The 12276-nt window shown below is 34.6% G+C and overlaps 1 protein-coding gene across 10 annotated transcripts in view; it reads right to left on the bottom strand.

Annotated features, from left to right (window-relative positions):
* CCDC158 (coiled-coil domain containing 158) overlaps positions 1-12276 on the bottom strand; it is a 69724-nt gene that overhangs the window by 6254 nt on the left and 51194 nt on the right. For 9 of the 10 annotated variants that reach the window (XM_032457592.1, XM_032457622.1, XM_032457626.1 and 6 more), the window contains 2 exons: positions 6450-6610; positions 4182-4241 (listed from right to left, as the gene is read on the bottom strand). In XM_032457592.1, coding sequence (XP_032313483.1) covers positions 4182-4241; positions 6450-6610 — 221 coding nt within the window. The remainder of the gene's footprint in view (positions 1-4181; positions 4242-6449; positions 6611-12276) is intronic. The other variant, XM_032457608.1, reaches the window with a different exon arrangement.

Below are 12276 nucleotides of genomic sequence, written 5' to 3'. Positions count from 1 at the left end.
AAAATTTCATCATCCTTAAGTATTCAGTGCCCACAAACATTTTGCAAAATGAAAATATAATAATATGTAATCTTGGTTAGAAAATACATGTTTGCATAATAATAGCTATAAAACCCAAAATTTCTCTCATGGATTCTAAGAGAGGTAACCTTTTTTTTTTTTTAATTGAAGTATAGTTGATTCACAATATTGTGTTAGTTTCTGGAGTACAGCAAAGTGATTCAGTTATACATATATACACATGCATATATATATATTCTTCTTCATATTTTTTTCCATTATGGTTTGTTACAGGATATTGAATATAGTTCCCTGTGCTATAAAGTAAGACCTTGTTGTTTACCTATTTTGTATATAATAGTTTGTATCTGCTAATCCCAAACTCCTAATTTATCCCTCTGCAACCCCCTTTCCCGTATGGTAACCATAAATTTGTTTTCTCTATCTGTAAGTGATATCATATTATATTTGTCTTTGTCTGCCTTACTTCACTTAGTATGATCATCTCTAGGTCCATCCATGTTGCTGCACTATTTCATTCTTTTCTATGGCTGAGTAGTATTATATACGTAATATTTATATATATATCACTATATATATATATATATATATATATATATATATATATATATATATATATATATATATATATCTACTATAATTTCTTTATCCATTTATCTGTCAATAGACATTTAGGTTGCTTCCAAATCTTGGCTATTGTAAATAGTGCTGCTTTGGACACTGAGGTGCATGTATCTTTTTAAATTAGTTTTCTCTAGATACATACCCAGGAGTGGGATTACCGGATCATTGGATAACTATATTTTTAGGTTTTTAAGGAACCTCCATACTGTTCTCCATAGTGGCTGCACCAAATTACATTCCCAACCAACAATGTAGGAGGGTTCCCTTTTCTCCACACCCTCATCTGCATTTGTTATTTGTAGACTTAATAATGATGGCCATTCTGATTAGTGTGAGGTGATACTTCATTGCAGTTTTGATTTGCATTTCTCTAATAATTAGCAATGCTGAGCATCCTTTCATGTGCCTACTGACCATCTGTATGTCTTCTTTGGAGAAATGTCTGTTTAGGTCTTCTGCCCATTTTTTGGTTGGGTTGTTTGTTTATATGTTAATGAGTTCTATGAGCCATTTACATATTCCGGAAATTAAGCCCTTGTTAGTCGCACTGTTTGCAAATATTGTCTCCCAGTCCATAGGTTGTCTTTTTGTTTATGGTTTCCTTTGTTGTGCAAAAGCTTGTAAGTTTAATTAGGTCCCATCTGTTTATTTTTGCTTTTATTTCTATTGCCTGGGTAGACTGCCCTAGGAGAACACTGCTAAGATTTATGTCAGAGAATGTTTTGCCTATGTTCTCTTCTAGGACTTTTATGGTGTCCTATCTTATATTCAAATTTTTAAGCCATTTGGAATTTATTTTTGTGTATGGTATGAGGAAGTGTTCTAACTCATTGATTTACATGCAGCTGTCCAGCTTTTCCAATACCACTTGCTGAAGAGACTGTCTTTTCTCCATTGTATATTCTTGCCTCCTTTGTCAAAGATTAACTGACTATAGATGTGTGGGTTCATTTCTGGTCTCTCTATTTTGTTCCATCGATCCATATGTTTGTTTTCCCCCCAATACCATGATGTTTTGATTACTGTAGCACTGTAGTATTGTCTGAAGTCTGGGAGGTTATGCCTCCAGCTTTGCTCTTTTTCTTCAGGATTGCTTTGGCAATTCTGGGTCTTTTGTGATTCCATATAAACTTCAGGATTATTTTTCCCAGTTCTGTGAAAAATGTCCTGGGTAATTTGATAGGGATCACATTAAATCTGTTGATTGCTTTGGGTATATGGCCATTTTAACAATATTAATTCTTCCATTCTAAGAGCATGGGATAGCTTTCCATTTCTCTGAATCATCTTCAATTTCCTTTATCGATGTTTTATAGTAAGAGATGCAATCCTAATGACTCATTTAAAAATGAAAAAAACAAAGAAAAAGAACCTCTCTTAGCAATAATAAGTATTGCTTTACAAAACTGTCAGGCCCATTGAAATCAGTAAGTTGAAATAAACCACAGAGCTCTCTGTGGGTTGGGGTACTAGTATGAAAATATTATGACAGCAGTTCTCAAAGTGGTACCCTTTCAAAGAGGGTTTGTGAGGTCAACACTATTTTTATTATAATACTAAGATATTATTTTCTTCTTAACTCTCAGTCTCTCACAAGTGTACACTGGAGTTTCTCAAAGGCTCCATAATATCTGATATCACAACAGACTAATGCAGAGGCGGATATGAGAATCCAGCTATCTTTTATTAAGCCACGCATTATATTGAAAAACAATTAAAGAAGAAAACAATGTCTTCTCAGTGATTTTTCATCTGAAAAGTAGTTATTTTTCATATTTTTCATAGTTATTTTTCATGTTATTATTGTAACATGTAATATACTGTTATTTTTAAGTGAATAAATATCAAAATGTTTTACTTTTTTTTTTAATGCTTAAAATTAATTTTCCAATACTACAAATAAAAATGACCTATATTGAAAAAAGCTCTTTGGAATCCTCAGTGATATTTTTGGGTGAAAATGGGTCCTGAGACCAAAAAGTCTGAGACTATTAGGAGAAAAGCCCTGGAAAGGAAGGTCATGCTATATTGGGCGAGGAGTTTGTTCTTGCTACAGTAGGCAACAGGGAGCCTTTGAAGGTTTAGGGGCGGGGAACATAGTCTGATATGTGCCTTAGGCAGATCAATTTGAAACTGATGCATGAAAGCAATTGGAACTTGCAAGAGATTGGGGATTTAAAATATCCACACTAAACACTATAGAGGCCACCACAGTGGACCATGAGGATGTCTCAAAGGCCTATAAAGCAGTGTGATAGGATGAATAATGTCTGTCAAACATATCTGCGTCTAAATGCCAGGAACCTATGAATGTTACTTAAATGGCACTAGAAATGTTGCAGATCTGATTAAATCAGGGATCTTGCAATAAGGAGATTACCCTGGGTTGTCTGGAGATATACCTGCATTTCTTAAATGCCATCATATAAAGAGATTTGTGTATCTCTTTATAAGAGGAAGGCAGGGCGAGATTTTACACAGAGCAGAGAATGTGACGTGACAATTTCAGCAGAAAGATTTGAGGTTGCTATGTCATGGGCTGTGAAGATGGAGGAAGTAGCCACAAGCCAAAGAGCAGAAAGAATGAAGCTCTAGAAGCCTAGAAGCTCTAGAAGAAAAAGGTAAGGAAATGGATTAATCCCAAGGGCTTCTGGAGGCAGTATAGCCTTTGCCAACATCTTGATTGGGCTCTTTTTCAGGTAGCTCAGTCCAGGTACACAGAGGCAGAGCACAGGAGTGGTTACAAGCCTGAACTCAGGAACCAGCTAGACCTGAGTTCAAATCTGGCTCCACTGTTTACAAGCTGTATAACCTTAGCAAATAGCTTGGCAATCTGAGTCTTCATCTCTATCCTATAACAGGGATAATAGTGCCTACATCATAGATTCAATTAGACAGACTAAATGAGATTAGACTAAAACACCCAGATAATAGTAAAAATAAAAACAGCAGTAGATAGCTGCAGATATTATTAACAGGAAAAATGTAGTGTTATACACCCAAGTGAGAAGAAAATCAAAACTTGTTTCTTTTAGGCAAAGAGAAAGTAGTATTTAGAAAGATTCAAGTTCACTGAATATTGATCAAACAGCAGGGAGAGTAAGACAATATTTATAATCTGTCTTAATTCATACACTAAACAAATATTTACTGAACAGCTATTATGTGACAGGGGATATGCTCGGTACTGAAGATACAGGAATGAAGAAGTCTTTGCCTAACTGGAATTTAAACAGTAGAATTCATTTTCATATTCTTATGATATTAAGAGGGCTGTGATATCTCTATTATTTATAGGTGGTAAAAATAGAAAAGATAAAAGTAAATCTTTTTCCAGGCAGTCAATCAGTGAATAGACTCTACGACTGTAAGCAACTTGAGGACAGGGCCCATGTTTGTCTTGCTCACTGTTACGTTCTAAGGGCCTAGCACAGTGTACTGTACATCAAGGGCAACTAACAATGTTCTGAATTAAAGAACGAACAGTAGCAAAGGGGATGTTTTAAAAGTTTGGGGCTGGTCAGATCATTTCTTACCTGCTAAGAGTTTCACTTGATTTGCTGCCTTCAGTGGATTCCCTTAATGAGTTGTTGCTTCTGTTGGCAGAGGGTGGGAGAAGTTAAAGACTACGTGATGTTATTTTAACTCAGTGATAAAACAAAACTATTCTTCTGACTATTGATTTTAGACAAATGCAGATTCAAAAGAGTGAGATTGGGGCACTGGCTCTTCCAGGTGGAGGAAACAGTATGGAGAAAAGCTTGAAGACAGAAGGAAAGGAACTTCTGGGGAATCAGGGGTAGTTTGTTTTGATTAGAGCACAATGCAGGAGGAAAGCAGGGTGGTGACAAGTTAGGGAGATTCTTCAGTGCAGCCTGGGAACCTTGTATTGAATGCAGCAGACAGTCAGGAGCTACTGAAGATCTGTAAGCAGTGGCTTCTGTGTCTGACATGAGAAACAAATTAATATCAACTTTTTTCCTTTTTTGCTAAAGTCAGTTCTCAGAAGTTGCTTTGTTTATGGGCTATAGATTTCATTTCTTTATGCTCATTTTATGATTTTATTTAAAACTTCAGCTATTCAATTATTAATAAAAATAGGATTATTTTCAGTGAGGTTCTTACATGCTATATTGAGGTTGTTATAACTTCCTACAGGACCACCTTCCTCTCAAAAGTTATATAAGCTACTGTAAATATATGTAAATGTAAAAAAAAAGTCTTCCATTTTTGGAATGGCATACTATATAAATATCTTCATATGGGTAATGAAGGTAATGTCAAAGGACAATTTCCAGATTCCACGTATTTTTAGAATAATCAATTGCTCACATGTATTTAACTCTTCTTTAACTCACAACAGTAGATTTTAGGCCCCCAAGCAAATTTTGCAAAGGGCTATGGGTTACTCCTGGAGTTCATCAACTTAGAAATGCTTTTGTTCCTGAACTCTTAAAAGCTTTAGGCTGAATTTTGACTTTGGTCAGAAGGTCACTTGTAAGATGACAATGAATTAACATAAATTCTCCAAAGCTAGGGACCAAATATATTCATCTTCAATACAGTCCAATATAGTCAAGCCCATCATTAGTGGTTGAAGTGATGGAAATTTGATCAAGGAAGTCATGGTAATCTGGAATGATTAGAGCTGGAGCCGAAGACTCTAATGTCTACTTCTGGCTTTGCCTCTTTGCCTCATAGGAGGAGGTGACTCAATCTATGTCTAAATTTAATCATCTGTCAAATGAGCTTAATAATACTGTCCTGGCTTAGAAGGTATATATAGAGTTATGACAAAAATGAAAGTGCTCTGTACATATAAGTATTCTTGGATGCAGTGACAATGGAATGTTCCTGACATGTGATTCAGAGACTGAAATGTTATGCTAGGAAACTGTTACTAATATTTTACTACTATTATTAATAAAAATAGATAAATCAAGCTAATATTTTTCTACCTCAGATTAATAAACACTAATTGAACATCTTAAGAAACTGGACATTGTTTATCTATAAGTATTATGAGAGAAAGTATTATTTTGAGATATTTGTCGTATAACTAGAAAATAAATATTACAACAATGGGTTGTTGTAATACTAACAATTGCATACAACTAGCATTATAATGCTAAGAATATAGTATACACCATATTAAAATGCTCTAAGTTAATCTAATAACAGCACATAATAAACATTTAAAACACTATTTGAAAAGAACATGAGAATCTCACTGATTTTGCAGGTATGTACAGGGAGTGGCTGGTGGACTTGTTGAATCCTTTTTGGATTTGACCTTTTATTAACTTAATATAAGTCACTGGCATGAATGCCTATAGAACAAGGACTCTCTTATTAGCTTATACCTGGAGAGTTACGTAGTTCTCAGGGTTCTAGTTTTAGCTCTACCATATGTGGCTTCAGGTAAGTCCTTTTGGAACTTGTGTTTTTCTCAGTTTTAAAGTGGGATAGGTAAATAAATCCTGCTCTGTCTTGTCCCAAACAGTTGTGATAATCGAATAAGATTACGGATGTGAAATCTGTTGGGAACCATAAATTACTCCATGACTAACTTTGGGTAACACTTCGCCCTAACTTCTGAATAGAACAACTATTATTTTCTCTTGATGTCAAGTTGTTTTACTTTTGCTTAACTTCTCTACTTTCATACTGTTTTCCCCAGTGGCATCAGAGAGCCCTCCAAGTTACTGAAACCTCAGCCTCCCAGAGGTTGTCTCACGCAGACGACACAGCGGCAAACCACGGGTGAGAGAAGCCTTCCCCCTCTGAATTACACTCAGTCTTACACAGCCACATAGGAGACCCCCAGGGACGGCGTTCTCCCATCTTCCTCGGTCTTGCCCAGAGGCATGGCTGGCTCCTCGTTGATCACACTTCTCAATTCTTGGAGAAGCTGTTTCAAGTCCCTTGTTGGATCTTCCTTCATTGTGTTGTGTTTCATAGAGTGCTGAATTAAAACAATTTACAAAAAAAGGACACTTTGTTTTTTCATATTCAAATGCCATTTCATATTATAAAATTAATTTATAGAGGAAAAACAAGAGGAAATACAAAACCACCTATAATTCTTACTACTCAGAGATGATCAATAATAACCAATAAATACAGTGCTATATCTAATTTATAAATGTTTGCATACTTATATGTAAGCATATTTATAGAGTATGCAAACACAGGATCAAACTATACACAACTATTTTTAAATGTTAGTTTATTTTTTCACTTTAACAATGAGGTATGGACATCTTACCATGCTGTTAAATATTAACAACTACATTCAGGCCAAATAATTTCAATATTTCGCTTAGGGCTGAACTAATTTTATAAAAGTACAAAACTTTAGAAGTAAGGAACTCTCTAGAGATGAGTTAATCTACCCCCACATTTTACTGATTAGGAAAGAGACAACCAATATTTTCAAACTGTGTTAGCTGGTATTTGAGAACAGTATTAAAATTGTATATTTTTCAATTTTCAGATATATAATATTCCTTAATGAATATTTATAATGTAATAACATGTATCGAGGGGAATCAAATGATAGTCAGAAGTTGTCCTGTTGAGCAGGTGGACTTCAAGGATGTTCATGGCTAGAGAGGCATCAAGCATCATCAAGCAGTCTTAGGCAGAAGTATCTGTCCCAATGTAGAGTTGTACCTGCTACACAGATTGGTTGCTGAGGGATGAACACTGCAAGATTTCTGTTTTTGGGCTTTCCTTTTAGAGAGCCCATGCCAACCAAGTGTTGATATTACTGGTATAACTTTCACATTCCCCTCCTCTTCCTACTCCCACTGATAAGCCACATGAAATATCCAGCTAAAGATGTCAAGAGTTTTACCTAATTGAATGTGTGGCAAGTAAGGTCTTTCCAGTTTACTGATGGAAATTACCATGATGAGTTCAGAGTTTCATAAATTAAACTCCATTAACTTATTAAGTTTGACTTCATTAATTTAACATATATGAAGATGTGAACCGTTTTTTTAAATAGACTTTAATTTTTAGAGCAGTCTTAGGTTCACAGCAAAAATGAGTATAAGGTACAGAGATTTCCCATATACCTGCTAATTCCACACATGCTGAACCAGTTTCTTAATCATGAATAAGACATTTGTCTCTAAGCAGATCCAATTTCACCAAACACTGGCTTTGTTCTTGCCCTGGCCCTGGTGGACATAATACCTGTTGTGGAATAAAACTTCAATAACCTTATCCTACTGCAATATTCAGTCACTTTAGTTCTAACCTTGAAATCTCAATATAACACCTAGATCTTCGTATCTTCTGCCCGTTAGAAAGTTTACTTAATAAGCTTTGTCAATTATTAAAAATTTTAATCCCTTGATATTTATTAAAAATTATCAATATAATAACCTACAAACATACAAATATGCTCCTTCTCACCCTCAGGATCATGACACTCAGGTTCTTTGAGAGTAACTGGTGCTTTGCAAGACAAAAAAGGTTGAAAAGCATTCAGCTCTAACATTTACTTAGCAATTAGTCATATTCTCTTATTGTGATTTCACCCTAATACTCTTTAAAACTTTTAAAATTTGTGTTGCTCCTCCAATTAAAATGTAAGTTTCATAGAATCAAAGACTGGTTTGATCATCACTGTATTCATATACTGCATTTCAAATAGCCCATACTTTGCCTGTGTATGAAATCACAGAAGTATCAAGTTGGAGGGATCTTGAAGATCAGTGAAGCTCTAGTCCAATCTCCAGTCAGAAGTGATGATGAATTTTCTCCATGGCCCTCCCCCCCAGTAATATATTATCTTGCTTTTGCTTGATCACCAAAAACCAAGGTAGGCAGTTTAATTTTTATATAGCTTAATCCTTTGCAAGAAAGCCTTAAACTGAGTCTCCTCCACACAACTTCCATCCCTGGTCATAGTATTATCCTCTAAGGTCATGAGGGAACAAGTCTAACATGATAACTTTTTAGAAACTTACTTATCATTCCAACATCCCCTCCCCCATCTACACTTTCTAACACACACCCTAAGCTAGATCTCAATTCTTCTATTCTTTAAATGGCATGAGTTCATGATTTCTCACCACTTTGTGCTTCTTTTCGATAGACTCTGGTTAATCAGTGGTTCTCTTAAATGCTCATGCCCAAAAATGAAACAGAGAATTTAGGGAGAGTCTGACCAGAGCAGAAGAGAGAACTGGCTCCTTTCTTGACAGTTGTATTATTTCCATTTTCCACTATTATAAATAATGCATCAAATGAATATCTTCATGCACTTACCTTTATACCTATCTCTAATTATTTTATCAAGATCAAATTCTAGAGATGATATTACTGAATCAGAGCATTTTAGGACATCTGGTAGCTATTTTCTAGAAAAGTCATAACTAACTGATAATCATCAACTCTCCTTAGATCCATCAGAGAACTGAGGACACAGGGCAAACTGCTGCTCTCAAAACTGGAGGCAAATACACAGAATTACAACTTACTGGAGCAGAAGTCCAAGAGCAGAAATCCTCCACTGAAAACTTTAATGAATTTGCTAGAGGCTCAGTGAGAACAAGCTTAAGAATTAAAAACTCCAGGTTAGGGCCACCACATCTTTGTTTTACCTCCAGGAGCCTCATCAGATTCTCAGAGTGAAGATTGGAGAAAAATCCCCTTGTGTTTCCTGACAAGAGTAAGGGAAAAGTAACTATTCTGAAATATGCTCAGAGCCTTCTGTTCTTCTTAATAAATCCAGCCATCCAGGGATAGTATCAAACCAGAGCCTAAATAACTTGGGTTTTACTAAAGCCTGACCAACTCAACTCCCTCTAGTCTTCCTGTCTCACCTAAAGGTGGTAGTGGCGGTGAGGTAACAAAACTGAGAACTTAGGAAGGTTCCACCCAAGGGGCACAGGCTCACTAAAAACCAGACCTAATTATAAGACTATACAGTGCTTCCCTGCCCACCCTCCCAGCCCTGCCAACACACACATCTTACCATGATATCAGTAGGGCTTCTGTATAATAATGAGATTACAACAAAAGAAGTACATGTCAAAGACCTTAAGAAAAAGTCTCTAAGGAAACCCAAAGACAACAGGGGAGACACAAACAAGGACACCTGAGGAAATTTTAGCCTCAGACACCTACAACTACAGTAAAGAGTAAACACAGCCCAACTCCTAGACAAAAACATAAAATCTCACACTAAAGGTCTATTTTTTCTCAGTTCTTTCTACCCAGTACACCATGTCTAGCTTTCAACAAAAAAAATCACAAGACATATTAAAAGACAAAAAACATAGTTTGAAGAGACAGAGCAAGAATCAGAACCAGACTCAAATATGGCAGAGATTTTAGAATGACCAAACTAGGGATTTAAAATAACTATTATTAATATGCTAAGGGGTCTAATGGAAAAAGTGAATAACATGCAAGAACAGATGGGTAATTTAAGCAGAAACATTGAAATTCTAAGATAGACTCAAAAGGAAATGTTAAAAAGAAAAAAAAAACACTGTAAAGAAATGAAGAAGGCCTTTGTTGGACTCATCAGTAGGCTAGACATACCCAATAAAAGACATAGTGAGCTTGAAGATAAGTCACTGGAAACTTCTAAAACTGAGACGCAAAGAGAAAAGGATGAGAAAGATAGTGTGGAATGTAGAACTGTGGATTAATTATAAAGGTGTAACATAAGCATAATGGAGATATCAGAAGGAAAAGAAAGAAACAGAAGAAATATTTAAAGTAATAATGGCTGAGAATTTTCCAAGATTAATGACAGACACCAAGCCACAAATCCAGGAAGCTCAGAGAACATATCAAGCTGTATAAACACCAGAAAAACCAAAACAAAACAAAACAAAAACAAAAAACTACACATAGGTATATTATATTCCAACTACAGAAAATCAAAAACAAAGAGAAAAATTTTAAAGAAGCCATAGGAAAAAAACACCTTACCTATAGAATAGCAAGGATAAAAATAACATAAGATTTCTCTTCAAGCCACGCAGAAGACAGCTGAGTTAAATATTTAAAGTATCAAGGGGAAAAAAACCCCACCAATGTAGAATTATGTACCCTGCAAAATTATCCTTCAAAAGTGAAGAAGAAATACTTTTTCAAACAAAAATTGAAGAAATTTGTTGCCAACAGACAGACCTGCTTTGCAAGAAATGTTAAAAGTTCTTCAAAAAGAAGGAAAATGATAAGGTCAGAAACTTAGATCTATATAAAGAAAGGAAGAACATTAAAGGAGGAATAAGTAAAAGTAAAATAAAACCTTTTTCATAATTGCTCTACTAGCAGTTTGTTCAAATAACAATAGAAATAATATATTTAATACAGTACATGTATTATCTATAATATATAAGAAAATTTATACATATTATGGTATGTAATACTATGCATATATGCTTACGTACAAGTGAAATGAGTAACAACAATTCAAGGGACAGGAGAGAGGAATTAGAATTATTTTGTTAGAAGATACCTTCACTATCCATGACATGGTATAGTGTTATCTGAAAGTGAATGTGAATTAGTTGTAAATGTATATTGCAATCTCTAAAAAAAAAAAAAAAAAAGGAAAGAAAAAAAGAAAGAAAAAATAACATATGCTACAAAAGGAGAGAAAATTAAATCATACAAGATGTTCAATTCAAAAAAAAGCAGGAAAAGGCTGAAGGACAAAAACAGGAGCAAAAACAAAGGCAATAACAAAAATAGTAACAAATATGATAGATATTAATTCAGCTATACGAATAATCTTTTTAAATGTTAATGGTCTAAATTAACCAACTTAAAAAACAGAGATTGTCAGCATCCATCAAAAACAAGACCTAAACATATGTTGTCTAAAAAAACCCCACTTTAAATATAAAAACACATGTAGAGACTGGGACATTGTGCTGTACACCAGAGACTGACACATTGTAATTGACTTTAATTAAAAAAAAAAGCACGTGTAGAAGGAAACAAAAGGTGTACAGATTTGCAAAGAAAAAAAGAAAACTGTCTTTCTTCACAAATGACATGATTCTTTATGTGCAAAATCCCAAACAACAACAGTAACAAAAAAACTTCTGGAACAAATAAGAGATTCTAACAAGGTGTCAGGAGACAAGGTTAATGTACAAAAGTCAATTGCTTTCCTACATACCAGCAATGAACAATTGGATTTTAAAATAAAAAACACAATACCATTCACATTAGTACCAAAGACATAAAATATTTAGGTATAAATCTAACAAAATATGTACAAGATCTACATGAATAACACTACAAAATTCTGATGTAAGAAAGCAAAGAAGACCTAAATAAATGGAGAGATATTCCATGTTCATGGATAAGAAGACTCAATATTGCTGAGGTGTCAGTTTTTTCCAATCTGATTTACGAATTAAATGCAATCTCAATCAAAACCCCAATAATCTTTATTTTGTGGATATTGACAAATTGATTCTAAAGTTTATATGGGAAGGCAAAACTCCAGAATAGTTAAGACAATATTGAAGTAGAGCAAAGTTGGAGAACTGACAGTACCCAAGTTCAAGATTTACTGTAATAAGACAGTGTAGCACTGGTAAAAGAAGAGACAAATAGAACAATGGAACAGAATAAAATAAAGAG

Source organism: Camelus ferus, chromosome 2, assembly GCF_009834535.1.
Source record: "Camelus ferus isolate YT-003-E chromosome 2, BCGSAC_Cfer_1.0, whole genome shotgun sequence".
NCBI classification, from domain to species: domain Eukaryota; kingdom Metazoa; phylum Chordata; class Mammalia; order Artiodactyla; family Camelidae; genus Camelus; species Camelus ferus.
Note: the sequence above shows the minus strand (reverse complement) of the source record. Positions and strands in the feature narration are given on the sequence as shown.